This window comes from Vidua macroura, unplaced genomic scaffold (assembly GCF_024509145.1).
Source record: "Vidua macroura isolate BioBank_ID:100142 unplaced genomic scaffold, ASM2450914v1 whyUn_scaffold_127, whole genome shotgun sequence".
Classification (NCBI taxonomy): Eukaryota; Metazoa; Chordata; class Aves; order Passeriformes; family Viduidae; genus Vidua; species Vidua macroura.
In genome coordinates, this window is record NW_026530548.1 from 1 (window position 1) to 25339 (window position 25339).

Here is a 25339-nt window from a genome sequence, read left to right on the forward strand (position 1 = left end):
ATTTCCCCAAAATTCCCCAAAATTTCCCCCAAATCCTCCCAAAAATCCCCCCAAAAATCCCCAAAATTTCCCCCAAATCCTCCCAAAAGTCCTCCAAATTTCCCCAAAAATCTGCAAAATTGCCCCCGAAGTCCTCCCAAAATCCCCCCAAAAATCCCCCAAATGCCCCAAACGCCCCAAAATGCCCCAAATTCCCCGATTTTGGCTCCCAGGGATGCTGGTGGTGAAGTTGGGGGGTCCCGTCTACAGGATCGGCGTGGGGGGAGGGGCCGCCTCCTCCATCCAGGTCGGGATTTGGGGCAAATCCGGGGGATTTTCGGGGAAATTTGGGGATTCTGGGCGGAGTTTTGGGGATTTTTAGGGGATTTGTGGGGGAATTTTGGGGGAAATTTGGGGGATTTTGGGGATTTTGAGGGGATTTTTTAGAGGATTTGTGGGGGAATTTTGGGGGGAAATTTGGGGGGGTTTTGGGATTTTTGGGGGATTTTGGGGGGATTTTGAGGGAATTTTGGGGGATTTTGAAGGGATTTGGGGGATTCCTGAAGGGATTTTTTGGGATTTTTGCCGTTTCTGATGGGATTTATTTGGGATTTTTTTTTTTTTTTTCTGATTTTGGGATTTTTGATGTTTCTGGGTGGGAATTTTGGGATTTTTGAGGTTTCTGGGCGGGGATTTTGGGATTTTTGATGTTTCTGAATGGGAAATTTTGTGATTTTTGAGGTCTCTGGGTGGGAATTTTGTGATTTTTGATGTTTCTGGATGGGAATTTTGGGATTTTTGAGATTTCTGAATGGGAATTTTGTGATTTTTGAGGTCTCTGGGTGGCGATTTTGGGATTTTTGATGTTTCTGAATGGGGATTTGGGGATTTTTTGAGGTCTCTGGGCGGGGATTTCGGGATTTCTGAGGTTTCTGGATGGGAATTTTGGGATTTTTGAGGTCTCTGGGCTGGGATTTCGGTATTTCTGAGGTTTCTGGATGGGAATTTTGGGATTTTTGAGGTCTCTGGGCTGGGATTTCGGTATTTCTGAGGTTTCTGGATGGGAATTTTGGGATTTTTGATGTTTCTGAATGGGAATTTTGGGATTTCTGAGGTTTCTGGGTGGGAATTTTGGGATTTCTGAGGTCTCTGGGCGGGGATTCCGGTATTCCTGAGGATTCCGCCGGGGGTTTTTTTTGGGAGCCGGGGTGCCAGCGGCCGTGTCCCGGGAGCCGGGGTGCCAGCGGGCCGTGTCCCCGCGTGTCCCCAGGTGCAGGGGGACAACGAGGCCGAGCGGGACCTGGGGGGCCGTGCAGCGCGGGGACCCCGAGATGGAGCAGAAGCTGAACCGGGTCCTGCGCGGCTGCGTCGAGAGCGGCGCCAGGAACCCCGTCAGCTCCATCCACGACCAGGGGGCCGGGGGGGAACGGTGAGAGAGGGGACATTTGGGGACATTGGGGACATTGGGGACATCGGGGGGATTGGGGACATTTGGGGGATTGGGGACATTTGGGACATTGGGGACATTGGGGATATTTGGGACATCAGGAACCCCGTCAGCTCCATCCACGACCAGGGGGCGGGGGGGGAACGGTGAGAGAGGGGACACTGGGGACATTTGGGGACATTGGGGACATTGGGGGACATTGGGGACATTTGGGACATCTGGGACATTGGGGACATCTGGGGACATTGGGGACATTGGGGACATTGGGGACATTGGGGACATCAGGAACCCCGTGAGCTCCATCCACGACCAGGGCGCCGGGGGGAACGGTGAGAGAGGGGACACTGGGGACATTTGGGGACATTGGGGACATTTGGGGACATTGGGGGATATTTGGGGACAGTGGGGACATTGGGGACATCAGGAACCCCGTCAGCTCCATCCACGACCAGGGAGCGGGAGGGAACGGTGAGAGAGGGGACATTTGGGACATTGGGGACATTGGGGACATTGGGGGGATTGGGGACACTGGGGGACATTGGGGACATTGGGGACATTGGGGGGATTGGGGACATTGGGGGGATTGGGGACATTGGGGACAGTGGGGGACAGTGGGGACATCAGGAACCCCGTGAGCTCCATCCACGAGCAGGGCGCCGGGGGGGAACGGTGAGATGGGGACATTTGGGGACATTTGGGGACACTGGGGACATTGGGGGGGATTGGGGACATTGGGGACACTGGGGACATTGGGGACACTGGGGACATTGGGGACACTGGGGACACTGGGGGGATTGGGGACACTGGGGACATTGGGGACATCAGGAACCCCGTGAGCTCCATCCACGAGCAGGGCGCCGGGGGGAACGGTGAGAGAGGGACATTTGGGGACATTGGGGACATTGGGGGACATTGGGGACATTGGGGACACTGGGGGGATTGGGGGACATTGGGGACATTGGGGACACTGGGGACATTGGGGACATTTGGGGACATTGGGGGAATTGGGGACATTGGGGATATTTGGGACATCAGGAACCCCCGTGAGCTCCATCCATGACCAGGGAGCGGGGGGGAACGGTGAGATGGGACATTTGGGGACATTGGGGACACTGGGGACATTTGGGGACATTGAGGGGATTGGGGACAGTGGGGACATTGGGGACATCAGGAACCCCGTCAGCTCCATCCACGACCAGGGGGCGGGGGGGACGGTGAGAGAGGGGACATTTGGGGACATTGGGGACATTGGGGACATTGGGGACATTGGGGGGGATTGGGGACATTGGGGACACTGGGGACATTGGGGGACATCAGGAACCCTGCGAGCTCCATCCACGACCAGGGAGCGGGAGGGAACGGTGAGAGAGGGACATTGGGGACATTTGGGGACATTTGGGGACATTGGGAACACTGGGGGGGATTGGGGACATTGGGGGACACTGGGGGACATTGGGGACATCAGGAACCCCGTCAGCTCCATCCACGACCAGGGAGCAGGGGGGAAACGGTGAGATGGGGACATTTGGGGACATTTGGGGACATTTGGGGACATTTGGGGACATTGGGGACATTGGGGACATTGGGGTCATTGGGGATATTTGGGGACATTGGGGACATTGGGGACATCGGGGGGGACTGGGGACATTGGGGACATTGGGGACACAATGGGACAAGTCCGTGGTGCCAGGCCAGTCCCCAGCGATGTCCCCTCTGCTGTCCCCAATGTCCCCTCTGCTGTCCCCGCTGTCCCCTCTGCTGTCCCCTCTGCTGTCCCCAACGATGTCCCCGATGTCCCCAGGCAATGTCCTGAAGGAGATCTCGGAGCCGGCCGGGGCCGTCATCTACGCCAGCCGCTTCCAGGTCAGTGTCCCCAGCACTGTCCCCGACTGTCCCCAACGTCCCCGATGTCCCCGATGTCCCCTCGGTGTCCCCTCAGTGTCCCCTCAGTGTCCCCTCAGTGTCCCCTCAGTGTCCCTTGTCCCCACATCCCCCCAATCCCTTCCATCCCCCAATGTCCCCAGTGGCCCTGGTGGCACTTTGGTGGCCCTGGTGGCACCTGGGGGACCCCACGCTGAGCTGGAACCCCCTGGAACTCCGGGGGGCCGAGAGTACCAGAAGTGTCCCTTGTCCCAGTGTCCCCAATCCCCAAACCCTTTAACCCCTTCAATCCCATGCTGGCCCTGGTGGCACTTTGGTGGCCTTGGTGACACTTTGGTGGCCCCGGCGGCCAGCTGGGGGACCCCACGCTGAGCGTCCTGGAGCTCTGGGAGGGCTCTGAGTGTCCCCAGTGTCCCCAAATCCCCAATTTCCCTTTAACCCCTTCAATCCCATGGTGTCACTGGTGGCCCTGGTGGCACCTTGGTGGCCCCCGGTGACATTTTGGTGGCCCCGGTGGCAGCTGGGGGACCCCACGCTGAGCATCCTGGAGCTGTGGGGCGCCGAGAGTACCAGGAGTCCAAGCGCGCTGCTGGTGCGGCCGGCGGCGCTGGCGCTGCTGCGGCGCCTGGCGGAGCGCGAGCGCTGTCCCCTGAGCGTGGTGGGGACGATCACCGGGGACGGGCGGGTGAGCGGGGACAGCCACGGGGACACTGGGGACCACTGGGGACACTGGGGACACTGGGGACCTGGGGACAGCCACGGGGACACTGGGGACACTGGGGACACTGGGGACACTGGGGACAGCAATGGGGACACTGGGGACACTGGGGACAGCCATGGGACACTGGGGACACTGGGGACACTGGGGACAGCGGTGGGGACAGCCACAGGGACACTGGGGGACGATCACCGGGGACGGGCGGGTGAGCGGGGACAGCACAGGGGACACTGGGGACACTGGGGACACTGGGGACAGCCACGGGGACACTGGGGGACACTGGGGACAGCAATGGGGACAGCACTGGGGACACTGGGGACAGCAATGGGGACATTGAGGGGGTTTGGGACATTGGGGACAGCACTGGGGACAGCAGGGGGACAGAGGGGACACTGGGGACATCGAAGGGGTTTGGGACCATTGGGGACATTGGGGGGATTGGGGGACATTTGGGGACATCTGGGGACAGGGCAGACATCGAGGGCGTTTGGGACATCGGGGACAGCAGAGACACCATGGGGACATTGGGGACACTGGGGGACATTGGGGACATTGAGGCACATTGGGGACATTGGGGACATTCGGGGGCCGTTGGGGACATTGGGGACACTGGGTGTCATTTTGGGGTCCTGAGGGTGTTTTTGGGGGGGGGATTTTTTGGTGGTTTTGGGGTGATTTTTGGGGTTTTCGGGGGTAATTTGGGGTTGATTTTTTGGGGTGATTTTTGGGGTTGGTTTCGGGGTGTTTTGGGGTGGTTTTTTTGGGATGATTTTTTGGGGTGTTTTTGGGGATTTCTGGGACTTCTTGGGGGTGGTTTTGGGGTTGAGTTTTGGGGTTTTCGAGGTAATTTTGGGATGGATTTTCGGGCTAATTTTTGCGGTGTTTTTGGGGATTTCTGGGGGTGTTTTTGGGGTGATTTTGGGGGTGATTTTGTGGTGGTTTTGGGGCTGATTTTTGGGGTTTTCGAGGTAATTTCGGGATGGATTTTCGGGGTAATTTTTGGCCTGTTTTGGGGATTTCTGGGGCTGATTTTGGGGCGGTTTTGTGGTGGTTTTGGGGTTGAGTTTTGGGGTTTTTGAGGGTAATTTCGGGATGGATTTTCGGGGGTAATTTTTGGGCTGTTTTGGGGGGATTTCTGGGGGCTGATTTTTGGGGTGTCCCCCCCAGATCGTGCTGGTCGATGACCTGGCCTCGCCGGTGCCCGAGGGGGGGTCCCACGAGGGGCTCCCCACCCCCGTCAACCTCGAGCTGGAGTGGGTGCTGGGCAAGATGCCCCAAAAGGTGAGCGGGGACCCAAAATCCGACCCGAAATTTTGGGGGGGGGGAGCCCCGAAATGGGACCCCAAAAATGGTCCGAAAACTGGGGGGGGGAAAACCCAAAATGGGACCCCAAAAATGGCCCCAAAATTTGGGGGGGGAAGACCCCAAAAAAGGATCCCAAAACTGACACCCAAAAAAGGGACCCCAAAAGGAAGAGTGGGGACCCAAAAATTTGAATCTCACAGAATTTTCACCCCAACTTTGATCTTTTTTCCCCCAAATTTGATCTTTTCCCCCCCAGTTTTTTTGGGATCCCTCTGTGACAAATTTCGGGGTCCCTGGTGCCGATTTTGGGGTCCCTGGTGCCGATTTCGGGGTCCTGGTACCAATTTCGGGGTCCCTGGTGACAATTGCGGGTCCCCGGTGCCGATTTTGGGGTCCCCAGTGCCAATTTCAGGTCCCCGGTGCCGATTTTGGGGTCCCGGTGCCGATTTCGGGGTCTCAGTGCCAATTTTGGGTCCCCCGGTGCCAAATTTGGGGTCCCTGGTGACAATTTCGGGTCCCCGGTGCCGATTTGGGGTCCTCTGTGACAATTTCGGGTCCCGGTGCCCATTTCGGGGTCCCGGTGCCGATTTCGGGGTCCTTCTGTGACAATTTCGGGTCCCCGGTGCCCATTTTGGGTCCCCATGCCAATTTCGGGTCCCCGGTGCCGATTTTGGGGTCCCTGGTGACAATTTCGGGTCCCCGGTGCCGATTTTGGGGTCCCTGGTGACAATTTCGGGTCCCCGTGCCGATTTCGGGTCCCTGGTGCCGATTTTGGGGTCCCTGGTGCCGATTTCGGGGGTCCCCGTGCCCATTTCGGGTCCCGGTGCCGATTTCGGGGTCCCGGTGCCCATTTCGGGGTCCCGGTGCCGATTTCGGGGTCCTTCTGTGACAATTTCGGGTCCCCGGTGCCCATTTTGGGGTCCCCATGCCAATTTCGGGTCCCCGGTGCCGATTTTGGGGTCCCCGCGCCGATTTCGGGTCCCTGGTGCCGATTTTTGGGGTTCCTGGTGCCGATTTTGGGGTCCCCGGTGCCGATTTTGGGGTTCCTGGTGCCGATTTTGGGGTCCCGGTGCCGATTTTGGGGTTCCTGGTGCCGATTTCGGGGTCCCCGGTGCCGATTTCGGGGTCCCGGTGCCAATTTTGGGGTCCCTCTGTGACAATTTCGGGTCCCAGTGCCCATTTCGGGGTCCCTCTGCGACAATTTTGGGGTCCCGGTGCCGATTTTGGGGTCCCCGGTGCCGATTTTGGGGTCCCTCTGTGACAATTTCGGGTCCCTGGTGCCGATTTTGGGTCCCGGTGCCGATTTTGGGGTCCCCGGTGCCGATTTTGGGGTTCCTGGTGCCGATTTTGGGGTCCCTCTGTGACAATTTCGGGTCCCTGGTGCCGATTTTGGGTCCCGGTGCCGATTTCGGGGTCCCCCCAGGAGTTCGCGCTGTCGCTGTCGCCGCTCCCGCGGCGCCCCCTGAGCCTCCCCCCGGCGCTCTCGGTGCGGGCGGCGCTCGAGAGGGTCCTGAGGCTGCCGGCCGTGGGCAGCAAGAGGTACCTGACCAACAAGGTGAGTGTCACACCTGTGTGTCACACCTGTGTCACCTGTGTCACCTGTCTCTGTCACCTGTCACACCTGTCACACCTGTGTGTGTCACCTGTCACACCTGTGTTACCCCAACCCCGCCCCAAACCCCGGCCGTGGGCAGCAAGAGGTACCTGACCAACAAGGTGAGTGTCACACCTGTGTGTCACACCTGTGTCACCTGTGTCACCTGTCACACCTGTCACACCTGTCTGTGTCACCTGTCACACCTGTGTTACCCCAACCCCGCCCCAAACCCCGGCCGTGGGCAGCAAGAGGTACCTGACCAACAAGGTGAGTGTCACACCTGTCACACCTGTGTCACCTGTCTGTGTCACCTGTGTCACCTGTGTGTGTCACCTGTCTGTGTTACTTGTCAGACCTGTGTGTCACCTCCGTGTCACCTCAGCAGGGCCTCGGTGTCACCTGTGTGTGTCACCTGTGTGTGTCACCTGTGTGTGTCACCGGTGTCACCCCCACCTATGGCCCCTTTTAAGTCCCCCCAGTGTCCCCAATCCCCCCCAATGTCCCCAATGTCCCCAACCCCCACAGTGTCCCCAACGTCCCCAGTGTCCCCAAACCCCTGCTGTCCCCAACGTCCCCGCTGTCCCCAAACCCCCCGGTGTCCCCAAGCCCCCACGGTGTCCCCAGTGTCCCCAATGGCCCTAACGTCCCCGATGTCCCCAAGCCCCCCAGTGTCCCCAATGTCCCCGCTCTCCCCAGCATCCCCAACGTCCCCACTGTCCCCAACGTCCCCGGTGTCCCCAACCCCCCTGATGTCCCCGGTGTCCCCACTGTCCCCGGTGTCCCCAACGTCCCCGGTGTCCCCAACCCCCCTGATGTCCCCGGTGTCCCCACTGTCCCCGCTGTCCCCGCTGTCCCCAACCCCCCCAATGTCCCCCGTGTCCCCGCTGTCCCCGATGTCCCTAACGTCCCCAACGTCCCCGCTGTCCCCAACCCCCCCGCTGTCCCCCGCTGTCCCCGCTGTCCCCACTGTCCCCGCTGTCCCCGCTTTCCCTGGTGTCCCCGCTGTCCCCGCTGTCCCCAATGTCCCCCAACGTCCCCTCTGTCCCCACTGTCCCCATGTCCCCGCTGTCCCCGCTGTCCCCTCTGTCCCCGCTGTCCCCGCTGTCCCCATGTCCCCGCTGTCCCCGCTGTCCCCCCATCCCCGCTGTCCCCTCTGTCCCCGCTGTCCCCTCTGTCCCCGCTGTCCCCTCTGTCCCCATGTCCCTGCTGTCCCCATGTCCCTGCTGTCCCCGCTGTCCCCCCCATCCCCGCTGTCCCCAACGCCGCGCTGTCCCCGTGCCGCAGGTGGGAGCCGCTCGGTGACGGGGCTGGTGGCCCAGCAGCAGTGCGTGGGGCCCCTGCACACGCCGCTGGCCGACGTGGCCGTGGTGGCCCTGTCCCCGTTCGGGGACAGCGGCGCCGCCACCCGCCATCGGCGAGCAGCCGCTCAAGGGGCTGCTGGAGCCCGCGGCCGGCGCGCGGCTGGCGCTGGCCGAGGCCATCACCAACCTGGTGTTTGCCAGGGTCACGCACCTCAAGGTGGCACCTGGGGACATTGGGGACATTGGGGGGTTTGGGGACATTGGGGACATTTGGGACATTTGGGATATTTGGGATGTTGGGGACACTGGGGACATGGGGCGCTGGCCGAGGCCATCACCAACCTGGTGTTCGCCAGGGTCACACACCTCAAGGTGGCACTTGGGGACATCTGGGGACATTGGGGACATTGGGGGGTTTGGGGACATTGGGGGGTTTGGGATATTTGGGATGTTGGGGACATTGGGGACATGGGGCGCTGGCCGAGGCCATCACCAACCTGGTGTTCGCCAGGGTCACGCACCTCAAGGTGGCACCTGGGGACATTGGGGACATTGAGGGGTTTGGGGACATTGGGGGGGTTTGGGATATTTGGGATGTTGGGGACATTGGGGACATTGGGGACATGGGGCGCTGGCCGAGGCCATCACCAACCTGGTGTTCGCACGTCAAGGTGGCACCTGGGGACATTGGGGACATCTGGGGGGTTTGGGGACATTGGGGGGTTTGCGGATTTTTGGGATGTTGTGGACATTTGGGGACATTAGGGGCATGGGGCGCTGGCCGAGGCCATCACCAACCTGGTGTTCGCCAGGGTCACACACCTCAAGGTGGCACTTGGGGACATCAGGGACGTTGGGGACATCGGGGGGGTTGGGGACACTGGGGACATTTGGGACACTTGGGATATTTAGGATGTTGGGGACACTGGGGACATGGGGCGCTGGCCGAGGCCATCACCAACCTGGTGTTCGCACGTCAAGGTGGCACCTGGGGACATTGGGGACATCTGGGGACATTGGGGACATTGGGGGGTTTGGGGACATTGGGGACATTGGGGGGTTGGGGACATTGGGGTGTCGGGGACACTGTGGGGTGGGGGTGGCAGCAGGGGGAGGTGACAGGCGGTGGCACTGACCTGTCCCCTCCCCCGTCTCTCTCTCTCTCTCATCGCTGTCCCCTCGATGTCCCCTCTCTGTCCCTGCTGTCCCTACTGTCCCCAATGTTCCCACTGTCCCCACTGTCCCCTCTCTGTCCCCTCTGTCCCCTCTCTGTCCCCGCTGTCCCCGCTGTCCCCTGCTGTCCCCAATGTCCCCTCTCTGTCCCCAATGTCCCCAATGTCCCCTCACTGTCCCCGCTGTCCCCACTGTCCCCACTGTCCCCTCTGTCCCCTCTCTGTCCCCTCTCTGTCCCCGCTGTCCCCTGCTGTCCCCAATGTCCCCTCTCTGTCCCCAATGTCCCCGCTGTCCCCACTGTCCCTGTTGTCCCCACTGTCCCTGTTGTCCCCACTGTCCTCCCGCTGTCCCCACTGTCCCCTCGCTGTCCCCGCTGTCCCCACTCTCCCCTCGCTGTCCCCTCGCTGTCCCCTCTCTGTCTCCAATGTCCCCGCTCTGTCCCCACTGTCCCCCCGCTGTCCCCACTGTCCCCGCTGTCCCCACTATCCCCTCTCTGTCCCCTCTCTGTCCCCACTGTCCCCAATGTCCCCACTGTCCCCACTGTCCCTGCTGTCCCCTCTCTGTCCCCTCTCTGTCCCCTCTCTGTCCCCACTGTCCCGCTGTCCCCGCTGTCCCCTCTCTGTCCCCACTGTCCCGCTGTCCCTGCTGTCCCCACTATCCCCTCTCTGTCCCCTCTCTGTCCCCACTGTCCCCGCTGTCCCCACTGTCCCCTCTGTCCCCTCTCTGTCCCCCCCCGTCCCCGCTGTCCCCAATGTCCCCAATGTCCCCAATGTCCCCCCCCCCCGTCCCCCGCTGTCCCCGCTGTCCCCTCGGTGTCCCCAGGACGTGAAGTGCTCGGGCAATTGGATGTGGGGCTCCAAGGCGGGCTCCGAGGGCGGCGCGCTGGTGGCCGCGTGCGACGCGCTGGTGGCCGCCCTGCGCCGCCTCGGCGTGGCCATCGACGGCGGCAAGGACTCGCTCAGCATGGCCGCCCGCGTGGGCACCGACACCGTGATGGCACCCGGTGACAGCGGGGACGGCGCGGGGGACGCGGGGGGATTGGGGACATTGTGGGGATTTGGGGACATTGGGGGGATTGGGGACATTGGGGACATTGGGGATTTGGGGACATTGGGGGGATTGGGGACATTGTGGGGATTTGGGGACATTGGGGGGATTGGGGACATTGGGGACATTGGGGACAGCGGGGGACACGCGGGTATTGGGGACATTGGGGACATTGGGGATTTGGGGACATTGGAGGGATTGGGGACATTGGGGACATTGGGGATTTGGGGACATTGGGGGGATTGGGGACATTGGGGACATTGGGGGGATTGGGGACATTGGGGACATTGGGGGGATTGGGGGATTTGGGGACATTGGGGACAGCGGGGGGACACGGGGGGATTGGGGACATTGGGGATATTGGGGATTTGGGGACACTGGGGGACACTGGGGGACTGGGGACATTGGGGACGTTGGGGGGTTTGGGGACATTGGAGGGATTGGGGACATTGAGGACATATGGGGACATATGGGGACATTGGGGACATTGGGGGATTGGGGAAATTGGGGACGTTGGGGGATTTGGGGACATTGGGGATTTGGGGACACTGGGGGGACACTGGGGGGACACTGAGGGGATTGGGGACATTGGGGACAGTGGGGATGTTGGGGACATTGGGGACATTGGGGGGACACTGGGGGATTGGGGACATTGGAGGGATTGGGGACATTGGGGACATTGGGGACATCCAGGTGACACTGAAGTGATGCAGGTGGCACTGAGGTGACCCCCAGGTGACACCCAGGTGACACCCGGGTGGCACTGGTAACACTGAGGTGATCCTGAGGTGACACCCAGGTGACAGCCGGGTGGCACTGGTAACACTGAGGTGACACAGGTGACACCCAGGTGACACCCGGGTGACGTTGGTGACCCGCAGGTGCCCTGGTGATCTCGGCCTACGCCGTGTGCCCCGACGTCACGGCCACCGTCACCCCCCGACCTCAAGTGTCCCAACGAGCGCGGTGAGGGGACACCTGGGCACACCTGGGCACACCTGGGGACACCTGGGACACACCTGGGACAGCTGGGACACACCTGGGGACACCTGGGGACACCTGGGACACACCTGGGGACACCTGGGGACACACCTGGGGACACACCTGGGGACACCTGGGGACACCTGGGACACACCTGGGACACACCTGGGGACACCTGGGGACACCTGGGGATACCTGGGACACACCTGGGGACACCTGGGGACACCTGGGACACACCTGGGCACACCTGGGGACACCTGGGGACACCTGGGACACACCTGGGACACACCTGGGACACCTGGGACAGCTGGGACACAGCTGGGGACACCTGGGACACCTGGGGACACACCTGGGGACACCTGGGGACACACCTGGGACACACCTGGGACACACCTGGGGACACCTGGGGACACCTGGGACACCTGGGGACACCTGGGCACACCTGGGACACACCTGGGGACACTTTTGGGGCCACTTTGGGCCATTTTTGTCCCTTTCGGTTCCAATTTTTCCCGGCTCTTTTGCGGCCATTTTTGGGTCCATTTCCCCCATTTTTGGGTCCATTTTTGGGTGGATTTCCCCCATTTTTGGGTGGCTTTCCCCCATTTCTGGGTCCATTTTTGGGTCCATTTCCCCCATTTTTGGGTCCATTTCCCCCATTTCTGGGTCCATTTTTGGGTCCATTTCCCCCATTTCTGGGTCCATTTTTGGGTGGATTTCCCCCACTTTCGGGTCCCTTTTCAGCTGGGGCCCCCCGTTCCCCCCCCCGATTTGGGCCCAGGTTTGGGGGCTGCCCGGGGCTGATTTTTGGGGCGGTTTCGGGGTTTTTAGGGAGCCTCCTGTGGGTGCAGCTGAACCCCGGCCGGCACCGCCTGGGGGGCTCGGCCCTGGCCCAGGTGTTCGCCCAGGTGGGCGACGACTGCCCCGACCTGGACGAGCCCGGGAGCCTCGAGAGCGCCTTCAACGTCACCCAGGAGCTGCTGCGAGGTTTGGGCCGAAAAACCGCGATTTTGGGGCTTCTTGGGGGAAAAAATGGGGATTTTGGGTGTAAAATGGGGATTTTGGGGAAAAAAAAAATGGGGATTTTAGGGCAAAAAAAAAAGGAGATTTTTGGGTGGGAAATGGAGATTTAGGAGCGAAAAGTGGCAAATTTTAGGGTGACAAATGGGGATTTGGGGTTGAAAAACTGTGATTTTGGGTGAAAAATGGGGGATTTTGGGGTTGAAAATGGGGATTTTGGGGGTTTTTGGGGTGAAAAATGGGGATTTTGGGGCTGCCTCGGGCTTTGGGGTGGCCCTGGGGTGACACTTGGTGACCCCAAGGTGACCATTGGTGGCCCCGAGGTGACCCTTGGTGACCCTTGGTGGCCCCGAGGTGACTCTTGGTGACCCTTGGTGGCCCCGAGGTGACTCTTGGTGGCCCCGAGGTGACCCCAGGTGACCCTTGGTGGCCCTGAGGTGACCCTTGGTGACCCTTGGTGGCCCCAAGGTGACATTAGGTGACCCTTGGCGGCCCCGAGGTGACCCTTGGTGGCCCCGGGTGACCCCGAGGTGACCCTTGGTGGCCCCAAGGTGACATTAGGTGACCCTTGGCGGCCCCGAGGTGACATTAGGTGACCCTTGGTGGCCCTGGGTGGCCCTTGGTGGCCCCGAGGTGACCCTTGGTGACCCTTGGTGGCCCTTGGTGGCCCCGGGTGGCCCCCAGGTGACCCTTGGTGACCCTTGGTGGCCCCGGGTGACCCTTGGTGACCCTTGGCGGCCCCGAGGTGACCCCAGGTGACCCTTGGTGGCCCCGAGGTGACCCTTGGTGGCCCCGAGGTGACAATAGGTGACCCTTGGTGACCCTTGGTGGCCCTGAGGTGACAATAGGTGACCCTTGGTGACCCTTGGTGGCCCCGAGGTGACATTAGGTGACCCTGGGTGACCCTTGGTGACCCTGGGTGACCCTGAGGTGACCACGGGTGACACTTGGTGACCCCGAGGTGACTCTTGGTGACCCTTGGCGGCCCCGAGGTGACATTTGGTGACCCTTGGTGACCCTTGGCGGCCCCGAGGTGACTCTTGGTGGCCCTTGGCGGCCCCGAGGTGACCCCCGGTGCCACCGGCGTGTCCCCAGAGCGTGTCCTGCTGGCGGGCCACGACGTCAGCGACGGGGGCCTGCTGGGCTGCGTGCTGGAGATGGCCTTCGCCGGCAACTGCGGCGTCACCGTCGGCGTCCCCGCGCCGCCGCCCGGCGTCACCCGTCAGTGCCACCGCTGTCCCCACGCCCCGCTGTCCCCCCGGCGTCCCCACTGTCCCTGATGTCCCCAAACCCCCCAATGTCCCCCCGACGTCCCCCCAACCCGCCCGATGCCCCCGATGTCCCCAAACCAACGATGTCCCCCGATGTCCCCGAGTGTCCCCAATGTCCCCGATGTCCACAGTGCCCCCCCAATGTCCTCAAATCCCCCCGATGTCCCCACTGATGTCCCCACTGATGTCCCCAATGTCCCCAATGTCTCCAACCCCCTCGATGTCCCCAATGTCCCCCCCCAGTGTCCCCAAATCCCCCCAATGTCCCCACTGTCCCCAATCCCCCCAAATGTCCCCAATCCCCCCACTGTCCCTAATGTCCCCAATGTCCCCCAATGTCCTCAAATCCCCCCAATGTCCCCCCAGTGTTGCCACTGATGTCCCCAATCCCCCCGATGTCCCCAATGTCCCCAGTGTCCCCAACGTCCCCGCTGTCCCCCTGATGTCCCCCCTGTCCCCCTGTCCCCGCTGTCCCCCTGTCCCCAATGTCTCTGCTGTCCCCCCCAATGTCCCCCTGTCCCCCCGTTGTCCCCCTGTCCCCAATGTCCCCCTGTCCCCAATGTCCCCGATGTCCCCCTGTCCCCAATGTCCCCAATGTCCCTGCTGTCCCACCCCCGTCCCGATGTCCCCCAATGTCCCCTGTCCCTGATGTCCCCTGTCCCCTGTCCCCAATGTCCCCCTGTCCCCAATGTCCCCCTGATGTCCCCTGTCCCCAATGTCCCCAATGTCCCCTGTCCCACTGTCCCTGATGTCCCCTGTCCCCCTGTCCCCAATGTCCCCTGTCCCCTGTCCCCAATGTCCCCCTGTCCCCAATGTCCCCCTGATGTCCCCTGTCCCCAATGTCCCCAATGTCCCCTGTCCCACTGTCCCTGATGTCCCCTGTCCCCCCGCTGTCCCCCGTCCCCCTGATGTCCCCCTGTCCCCGCTGTCCCCCTGTCCCCGCTGTCCCCCTGTCCCCCCGCTGTCCCCCGTCCCCCGATGTCCCCCTGTCCCCGCTGTCCCCCCGCTGTCCCCAATGTCCCTGATGTCCCCCTGTCCCCCCGCTGTCCCCCTGTCCCCCCGATGTCCCCCTGTCCCCGCTGTCCCCCCCGCTGTCCCCAATGTCCCTGATGTCCCCTGTCCGTGTCCCCAGCGCTGGCGCTGCTCTTTGCCGAGGAGCCGGCCCTGCTGCTCGAGGTGCCGCCGGCGGCCGCTGTCCCCGTGTGCCGCCGCTACCAGGACGCCGGTGTCACCTGTGTCCCCATCGGCCACAGCGGCCCCTACGGACCCCGCGCCATGGTGAGGGGACAGCGGGGACAGCGGGGACATTGGGGACACCGGGGACATTTGGGGGTTGGGGACAGGAGGTGGCTCTGTCCCCCAGGGTGGGCGGTGGGACAATGGGGACATTGGGGGGACATTTGGGGGGAATTGGGGACATTGGGGGACATTGGGGACATTGAGGGGCTTGGGGACATTCGGGGACATTGGGGACATTGGGAGGACTGGGGACATTGGGGACATTTGGGGGGATTGGGGACATTGGGAGGACTGGGGACACTGGGGACATTTGGGGGTTGGGGACAGGAGGTGGCTCTGTCCCCCAGGGTGGGCGGTGGGACAATGGGGACATTGGGGGGACATTGAGGGCATTGGGGGACATCGGGGACATTGAGGCGGGTGGGGACATTTGGGGACATTGGGGGGTTTGGGGACATTGGGGACATTGGGCAATTTGGGGGGGATGTGGACAGCAGGGACAGTGGGGACATTGGGGACATTGGGGACATTGGGAGGACTGGGGACACTGGGGACATTTGGGGGTTGGGGACAGGAGGTGGCTCTGTCCCCCGGGGGTGGCGGTGGTGGCTTTCTGGCGTTGCTGTCCCCATGGTCCCTCGCTGTCCTCCTTGTCCCCCTGTCCTTGCGTCCCTCATGTCCCCTCATTGTCCCCTCATGTCCCCGTGTCCCCATCCCTCGATGTCCCCTCAATGTCCCAATTGTCCCCAATGTCCTCAATGTCCCCAATGTCCCCATTGTCCCCAATGTCCTCAATGTCCCCAATGTCCTCAATGTCCCCAATGTACCCAATGTTCCCATTGTCCCTAATGTCCTCAATGTCCCCAATGTCCCCAATGTCCCCAGTGTCCCCATTTCCCAGTGCCACCATTCCAGTGTCCCACACCTCAATGTCCTCAATGTCCTCAGTGTCCTCAGTGTCCTCAGTGTCCTCAATGTCCTCAATGTCCCTCAGTGTTCTCCATGTCCCCAATGTCCCCCCAGTGTCCCCAATGTCCCCAGTGCCCCAGTGTCCCCATTTCCCAGTGCCACCATTCCAGTGTCCCACACCTCAACGTCCCCAGTGTCTCTCCATGTCCTCAATGTCCCCAATGTCCCCAGTGTCCCCATTTCCCAGTGCCACCATTCCAGTGTCCCACACCTCAACGTCCCCAGTGTCTCTCCATGTCCTCCATGTCCTCAATGTCCCCGATGTCCCCGATGTCCCCAACGTCCCCGGTGTCCCCGGTGTCCCCGCAGGTGACGGTGGCCGTGGGTGGCCAGGAGGTGCTGGCCGAGCCCGTGGGGGACCTCAGGGCGCTCTGGGAGCAGACGAGTTTCCGGCTGGAGCGGCTGCAGGCGGCGCCGGCCTGCGTGGAGCAGGAGGAGCAGGACCTGGCCACGCGCTGGGGACCCGAGTTCCGTGTCACCTTCGACCCCGACTACGTGTCCCCGATGGCGCGCGCCATGGGTGGGGACGCGGGGACGCCGGGGGGTCCGGGGGGATTGGGGACTTTGGGGACATTGAGGGCGCTGGGGACATCGGGGACACTGGGACATCGGGGGGATTGGGGACGTTGGGGACACCGGGGGGTCGGGGGGATTGGGGACTTTGGGGGGCATTGAGGGCGCTGGGGACTTCGGGGACACTGGGACATCGGGGGCATTGGGGGCGTTGGGGACATCGGGGATGTTGAGGGGATTGGGGACGTTGGGGACATTGAGGGCGTTGGGGGGGTCGGGGACACCGGGGACATTGGGGGTGTTGGGGACATTGAGGACACTGGGACATCGGGGACATTGGGGAATTAGGGGTGTTGGGGACATTGAGGGCGTTGGGGACATCAGGGGGTCGGGGGGATTGGGGACGTTGGGGACATTGAGGGCATTGGGGGGGTCGGGGACACTGGGGACACTGGGGACACTGGGACATCGGGGACATCGGGGGCATTTGGGGGGGTTGGGGGGATTGGGGGTCATTGGGGGGATTGGGGACATCGGGGGGATTGGGGGTGCTGGGGGGCATTGGGGACATTGAGGACATTGAGGGTATTGGGGGGATTGGGGACATTGGGGACAGTGGGGATTTGGGGACATTGGGGGGATTGGGGACATTGGGGACATTGGGGGATTTGGGGACATTGGGGACATCGGGGGCACTGGGGGGACATTGGGGAATTGGGGACATTTGGGGACATTGGGGGCATTCAGGACATTGGGGGGACATTGGGGATATTTGGGGACACTGGGGACATCGGGGGGGTGCCGGTGCTGATATTTGGGGTCCCCCAGAGCTGCCAGAGGGGTCTGTGGATTTTTCTGGGATTTCCTGGGATTTTTCTGGGGTTTTTGTGGGATTTTCTGGGATTTTTATGGATTTTGGGGCATTTTTCTGGGATTTCCTGGGATTTTTCTGGGATTTCTGCGATTTTAATGGGATTTTCTGTGATCTTTATGGAATTTTGGGGGGGTTTTTTTGGGCATTATTTGCAGGGTTTGGGGTTTTTTTGGGGCCGGTGGGATTTGGGGCTGTTTTTGGGGTTTCGGGGGGTGCCGGTGCCGATTTTTGGGGTCCCCCAGAGCTGCCGGGGCCGCGCGTGGCCGTGCTCAGGGAGGAGGGCAGCAACGGGGACCGGGAGATGGCGGCGGCCTTCGCCATGGCCGGCTTCCAGGTGGGACCCCGAAAGGGCCAGGAACACCCCAAAAACACCCCCAAAGCACCTGGGGACCCCAAAGTGACCCCAAAACACCCTAAAAACACCCCCAAAGCACCTGGGGAACCCAGAGTGACCCCAAAACAGCCAGAAACACCCCAGAAACACCCCAAAAGTGCCCAAACCACCCCAAACCACCCCAAAACTGCCCAAACCACCCCAAAAGTGCCCGAACCACCCCAAAAGTGCCCAAACCACCCCAAAACTGCCCAAACCACCCCAAAAGTGCCCAAACCACCCCAAAAGTGCCCGAACCACCCCAAAACAGCCCAAACCACCCCAAAAGTGCCCAAAGCACCCCAAAAGTGCCCGAACCACCCCAAAACTGCCCAAAACAGCCCAAAGCACCCCAAAAGTGCCCGAACCACCCCAAAAGTGCCCAAACCACCCCAAAACTGCCCAAACCACCCCAAAAGTGCCCGAACCACCCCAAAAGTGCCCAAACCACCCCAAAACTGCCCAAACCACCCCAAAAGTGCCCAAACCACCCCAAAAGTGCCTGAACCACCCCAAAACAGCCCAAACCACCCCAAAAGTGCCCGAACCACCCCAAAACAGCCCGAACCACCCCAAAAGTGCCCAAGCCACCCCAAACCACCCCAAAAGTGCCCGAAGCACCCCAAAAGTGCCCAAACCACCCCAAAACAACCTGAAACACCCCAAAACTGCCCAAACCACCCCAAACCACCCCAAAAGTGCCCAAACCACCCCAAAAGTGCCCAAACCACCCCAAACCACCCCAAAAGTGCCCGAAGCACCCCAAAAGTGCCCAAACCACCCCAAAACTGCCCAAAGCACCCCAAAACTGCCCAAACCACCCCAAAAGTGCCCAAACCACCCCAAACCACCCCAAAAGTGCCCGAAGCACCCCAAAAGTGCCCAAACCACCCCAAACCACCCCAAAACTGCCCAAAGCACCCCAAAACTGCCCAAACCACCCCAAAAGTGCCCAAACCACCCCAAACCACCCCAAAAGTGCCCGAAGCACCCCAAAAGTGCCCAAACCACCCCAAACCACCCCAAAAGTGCCCGAAGCACCCCAAAAGTGCCCAAACCACCCCAAACCACCCCAAAAGTGCCCGAAGCACCCCAAAAGTGCCCAAACTACCCCAAAGCACCCCAAAAGTGCCCGAAGCACCCCAAAAGTGCCCGAAGCACCCCAAAAGTGCCAAACCCCCGCGCCAGGTGTGGGACGTGACCACCCAGGACCTCTGCGCCGGCGCCGCCTCCCTGGACGGGTTCCGGGGTCTCGTCTTCGTCGGGGGCTTCAGCTACGCCGACGTCCTGGGCTCGGCGAAGGGTGAGTCTGGGACCCCCAAAAACCCCCCAGAAACCCCCAAATCCTGAAATCCCGAATTGCGCGAAAACGGGGAGAAAATCCCCCCAAAAAATTTAAAAAAAAAAAACATAAAAATCCCTAAAAATCCCTAAAAAATCCCCAGAAATTCCAGAAAAACTCCCGAAAATGACCCCCAGAAACCCCCAAATCCTGAAATCCCGAATTGCGCAAAAACGGGGAGAAAATCCCCCCAAAAAATCCACAAAAATACCAAAACCTCCCCAAAAAATCCCCCAAAAAATTCTACAAAAAACCGCAACTCCCCAAAACCCCCAAATCCTTAAAATACCAAATTCCACAAAAAATGGGGAGAAAATCCCAAAAAATTCCACAAAAATAAAAAAAAATCTACAAAAAAACCCCAAAAATGACCCCAAAACCCCCAAATCCTAAAACCCCAAATTCCATAAAAATTCCACAAAAACCCCCCAATTTCCCCATTTTTCCCAAATCCCCGGTGTTTTTCCCCCCCGTTTTTCCCCGTTTTTCCCAAATCCCCGGTGTTTTTCCCCATTTTTCCCAAATCCCCGTGTTTTTCCCATTTTTCCCAAATCCCCGGTGTTTTTCCCCCATTTTTCCCAAATCCCCGATGTTTTTTTCCCCCCGTTTTTCCCAAATCCCCGTGTTTTTTCCCCATTTTTCCCAAATCCCCCCGTTTTCCCCCATTTTTCCCAAATCCCCGGTGTTTTTCCCCCCGTTTTTCCCAAATCCCCGGTGTTTTCCCCCCCGTTTTTCCCCGTTTTTCCCAAATCCCCGGTGTTTTTCCCCCATTTTTCCCAAATCCCCGATGTTTTTTCCCCCCGTTTTTCCCAAATCCCCAATGTTTTTCCGCCCCAATTTCCCCCCAGTTTCCCGTTTTCCCCAATTTTTCCCAAATTCCTGTTTTTCCCCCCAATTTCCCCCCAGTTTCCTGTTTCCCCCCCCCCCAGTTTTACCACATTCCCGTTTTTCCCCCATTTTCCACCCAGTTTCCCCTTTTCCCCCCCAATTTTCCCAAATACCTGTTTTTTCCCCCAATTTTCCCAAATTCTGTTTTTTCCCCTCAGTTTCCCATTTTTCCCCATTTTTCCCAAATCCCCGGTGTTTTTTCCCCCATTTTTCCCAAATCCCCGGTGTTTTTCCCCCCTGTTTTTCCCCGTTTTTCCCAAATCCCCGGTGTTTTTCCCCGTTTTTCCCAAATCCCCGGTGTTTTTTCTCCCCATTTTTCCCAAATCCCCGATGTTTTTCCCCCCCGTTTTCCCCCGTTTTTCCCAAATCCCCGATGTTTTTTCCCCCCATTTTTCCCAAATCCCCGGTGTTTTTCCCCCCGTTTTTCCCCGTTTTTCCCAAATCCCCGATGTTTTTTCCCCCCATTTTTCCCAAATCCCCCCGTTTTTCCCCGTTTTTCCCAAATCCCCGCGTTTTTCCCCCGTTTTTTCCCAGGCTGGGCGGCCGCCGTGCGGTTCAACGCGGCGGCGCGGGCGCGGCTGGAGCGCTTCCGGCGCCGGCCCGACACCTTCAGCCTGGGCGTGTGCAACGGCTGCCAGCTGATGGCGCTGCTGGGCTGGGTGGGGCCGCCAGGTGAGTGTCACACCTGGGGCACACCTGGGTCACACCTGGGTCACCTGTGTCACACCTGTGTCACCTGTGTCATCTGTCACACCTGTGTCACCTGTGTCACCTGTGTGACCTCAGTGTCACCTGTGTCACCTGGGTCACACCCGTGTCACACCTGGGTCACACCTGGGGGACACCTTCAGCCTGGGCGTGTGCAACGGCTGCCAGCTGATGGCGCTGCTGGGCTGGGTGGGGCCGCCAGGTGAGTGTCACACCTGGGGCACACCTGTGTGACCTCAGTGTCACCTGTGACACACCTGGGACACACCTGGGTCACACCTGTGTCACCTGTGTCACACCTGGGTCACACCGGGGTCACCTGTGCCACCTGTGTCACCTGGGTCACACCTGTGTGACCTCAATGTCATCTGTGTCATACCTGTGTCACCCGTGTCACACCTGTGTCACCTGTGTGACCTCAATGTCACCTGTGTCACACCCGTGTCACACCTGTGTCACACCTGTGTCACACCTGTGTGACCTCAGTGTCACCTGGGTCACACCTGGGTCACACCTGGGTCACACCTGGATCACACCTGTGTGACCTCAGTGTCACCTGGGTCACACCTGGATCACACCTGTGTCACCTGTGTCACCTGGGTCACACCTGTGTCACCTGAGGTGCCCCAGAAGTGTCCCCAGCTTTGTCCCTTTGGGGTTTCCCTTTGGGAGCCGTCCTGGGTGTCCCCTCGGTGTCCCCTTGATGTCCCCAAGGTGTCCCCTGGCTGTCCCCTGGCTGTCCCCAAGGTGTCCCTTGGTTGTCCCCACGGTGTCCTGGGGCTGTCCCCAAGGTGTCCCTTGGTTGTCCCCTTGCTGTCCCCTCCCTGTCCCCCTGGCTGTCCCCCTGGCTGTCCCCTGGCTGTCCCCTGGCTGTCCCCTCGATGTCCTCAAGGTGTCCTGGGGCTGTCCCCTGGCTGTGCCCTCGATGTCCCCAAGGTGTCCCCAAGCTGTCCCCTGGCTGTCCCCAAGGTGTCCTCTCAATGTCCCCAAGGTGTCCCCTTGCTGTCCCCTCGATGTCCCCCAGGTGTCCCCTGGCTGTCCCCAAGCCCAGGTGACGCTCGGGCGACGTTCCCCAGCAGGTGACGGCGGCGAGGGCGCGGCGGTGGCGCTGGAGCGGAACCTCTCGGGGCGCTTCGAGTCGCGCTTCGTCACCGTGCGCGTGGAGCCGGGCCCGGCGCTGCTGCTGCGCGGCATGGCCGGGGCGCGCCTGGGCGTCTGGGTGGCACACGGGGAAGGTGAACTGGGAGCACTGGTTATACTGGTTATACTGGGAGGGCACTGGGGCACGGCCGGGGCGCGCCTGGGCGTCTGGGTGGCGCACGGGGAAGGTGAACTGGGAGCACTGGTTATACTGGGAGGGCACTGGGGCACGGCCGGGGCGCGCCTGGGCGTCTGGGTGGCACACGGGGAAGGTGAACTGGGAGCACTGGTTATACTGGGAGGGCACTGGGGCACGGCCGGGGCGCGCCTGGGCGTCTGGGTGGCGCACGGGGAAGGTGAACTGGGAGCACTGGTTATACTGGGAGGGCACTGGGGCACGGCCGGGGCGCGCCTGGGCGTCTGGGTGGCACACGGGGAAGGTGAACTGGGAGCACTGGTTATACTGGTTATACTGGGGCACGGCCGGGGCGCGCCTGGGCGTCTGGGTGGCGCACGGGGAAGGTGAACTGGGAGCACTGGTTATACTGGGAGGGCACTGGGGCACGGCCGGGGCGCGCCTGGGCGTCTGGGTGGCGCACGGGGAAGGTGAACTGGGAGCACTGGTTATACTGGGAGGGCACTGGGGCACGGCCGGGGCGCGCCTGGGCGTCTGGGTGGCACACGGGGAAGGTGAACTGGGAGCACTGGTTATACTGGGAGGGCACTGGGGCACGGCCGGGGCGCGCCTGGGCGTCTGGGTGGCACACGGGGAAGGTGAACTGGGAGCACTGGTTATACTGGGAGGGCACTGGGGCACGGCCGGGGCGCGCCTGGGCGTCTGGGTGGCGCACGGGGAAGGTGAACTGGGAGCACTGGTTATACTGGGAGGGCACTGGGGCACGGCCGGGGCGCGCCTGGGCGTCTGGGTGGCGCACGGGGAAGGTGAACTGGGAGCACTGGTTATACTGGTTATACTGGGAGGGCACTGGGGCACGGCCGGGGCGCGCCTGGGCGTCTGGGTGGCACACGGGGAAGGTGAACTGGGAGCACTGGTTATACTGGGAGGGCACTGGGGCACGGCCGGGGCGTGCCTGGGCGTCTGGGTGGCGCACGGGGAAGGTGAACTGGGAGCACTGGTTATACTGGTTATACTGGGAGGGCACTGGGGCACGGCCGGGGCGCGCCTGGGCGTCTGGGTGGCACACGGGGAAGGTGAACTGGGAGCACTGGTTATACTGGGAGGGCACTGGGGCACGGCCGGGGCGCGCCTGGGCGTCTGGGTGGCGCACGGGGAAGGTGAACTGGGAGCACTGGTTATACTGGGAGGGCACTGGGGCACGGCCGGGGCGCGCCTGGGCGTCTGGGTGGCGCACGGGGAAGGTGAACTGGGAGCACTGGTTATACTGGGAGGGCACTGGGGCACGGCCGGGGCGCGCCTGGGCGTCTGGGTGGCACACGGGGAAGGTGAACTGGGAGCACTGGTTATACTGGGAGGGCACTGGGGCACGGCCGGGGCGCGCCTGGGCGTCTGGGTGGCACACGGGGAAGGTGAACTGGGAGCACTGGTTATACTGGGAGGGCACTGGGGCACGGCCGGGGCGCGCCTGGGCGTCTGGGTGGCGCACGGGGAAGGTGAACTGGGAGCACTGGGAGCACTGGTTATACTGGTTATACTGGGAGCACTGGGCTCTCCCTGCTGTCACTGGTGTGTTACTGGTTTGACTGGTGGAACTGGGCTGGAACTGGTCTCTAACTGGTCTCTAACTGGTCTCTAACTGGTTTCTAACTGGTCTCTAACTGGTTTCTAACCAGTTTAACTGCTCTCTAACTGGTTTAACTGGTCTGACTCGTCCCTAACTGGTTTAACCAGTCTCTAACCAGTCCCTAACTGGTTTAACTGGTTTCTAACCAGTCCCTAACTGGTTTAACTGGTCTCTAACCGGTCTCTAACTGGTCTAACTGGTCTCTAACTGGTTTAACTGGTCTCTAACCAGTCCCTAACTGGTCTAACTGGTCTCTAACCGGTCTCTAACTGGTCTAACTGGTTTTTCCCAGGCCGTTTCCAGTTCCGGCCGCCCTCGGCGCTTGACCGCTGTGTCCGGTCCGGCCTGGCCACTCTCCATCAATGACCATGGAGTGACCACTGACCATTACTGGTCTCTAACCGGTCTCTAACCAGTCTCTAACTGGTTTAACTGGTCTTTCCCAGGCCGTTTCCAGTTCCGGCCGCCCTCGGCGCTTGACCGCTGTGTCCGGTCCGGCCTGGCCGCGCTGCGCTACGTCGATGACCGCGGCGACCCCACCGAGCGCTACCCCCTGAACCCCAACGGCTCCGGCCAGGGCGTGGCCGCGCTGGTGTCGCCCTGCGGCCGGCACCTGGCGGCCATGCCGCACCCCGAGCGGTCAGTGCGGGCCTGGCAGTGCCCGTGGGCCGGCCGGACGGCGGCCGCAGACGGCCGGAGCAAGACCGGCAACGGGCCCTGGCTGAGAATGTTCCGGAACGCGCTGGAGTGGTGCCTGCAGTGGCCGGATGGGGAGAAGTGACCGCTGAGTGACCAAGTGACCGCCTGGCTGACCACGCCCTGGATACCCCCTCTGTGACACTGACCATTCACTGACCACCCACTGACCACCCACTGACCATTCACTGACCATCACTGACGACACAATGACCCCTCACTGACCATTCACTGACCATTCACTGACCATTCACTGACCATTCACTGACCATTCACTGACCATCACTGACCACCCACTGACCATCACTGACCATCACTGACCCCTCACTGACCATCACTGACCATTCACTTGACCCCACAATGCCCTGGAATGCCCAGATGGGGAGAAGTGACCGCTGAGTGACCAACTGACCACTTGAGTGACCACCCCTGGGGACACTGGCCACTGAGTGACCACCCCGGGGGACACTGACCACCACTGACCATCACTGACCGCTGGGTGACCACTGAGTGACCCCTTGACCCCCCCAGTGACCAACTGCCCCCCGAGTGACCAAGCGAGTGACCAACTGCCCCCCCCGCGGAGGGGGCGGGGCCTGCAATGACCAATAAAGTGCCCTTAATGAATGATTAATTAAGGAGGGAGGAGTGATTAGCGCGTGACGTCATTGGGGGCAGGGCCAGGGGGTCTCTCCCGGGGGGGGGTCGCTCTGGTGTCGCTCCCCCCGGCGTCACAAATGTGATTTTTGTGACCTGCACATCACAAATGTGATTTCTGTGATCTGCACAAATGTGATTTCTGTGACCTGCAGAGCACAAATGTGATTTTTGTGATCTGCACAAATGTGATTTTTGTGATCTGCACATCACAAATGTGATTTCTGTGACCTGCAGAGCACAAATGTGATTTTCACAAATGTGATTTCTGTGACCTGCAGAGCACAAATGTGATTTTTGTGATCTGCACAAATGTGATTTCTGTGACCTGCACATCACAAATGTGATTTCTGTGATCTGCAGAGCACAAATGTGATTTCTGTGATCTGCACATCACAAATGTGATTTCTGTGATCTGCACAAATGTGATTTTTGTGACCTGCAGAGCACAAATGTG

The 25339-nt window shown here is 61.0% G+C and overlaps 1 protein-coding gene across 1 annotated transcript; it reads left to right on the top strand.

The window, feature by feature from the left end:
* Window positions 1–212: 212 nt before the first annotated feature.
* On the top strand, window positions 213–24859 carry PFAS (phosphoribosylformylglycinamidine synthase; the record flags this gene model as incomplete). Its single annotated transcript, XM_053969197.1, is given in 21 exon segments — window positions 213–286; window positions 1250–1279; window positions 1281–1405; window positions 3226–3289; window positions 3828–3992; window positions 5193–5306; window positions 6754–6889; window positions 8212–8333; window positions 8335–8445; window positions 10224–10404; window positions 11330–11385; window positions 11387–11414; window positions 12261–12416; window positions 13545–13670; window positions 14853–14998; window positions 16238–16448; window positions 17558–17649; window positions 18877–18991; window positions 20453–20596; window positions 21673–21861; window positions 23976–24859. Coding segments are annotated over 21 exon segments (2720 nt in total), but the record flags the coding sequence as incomplete, so codon positions are not given.
* Between the last annotated feature and the right edge of the window lie 480 nt (window positions 24860–25339).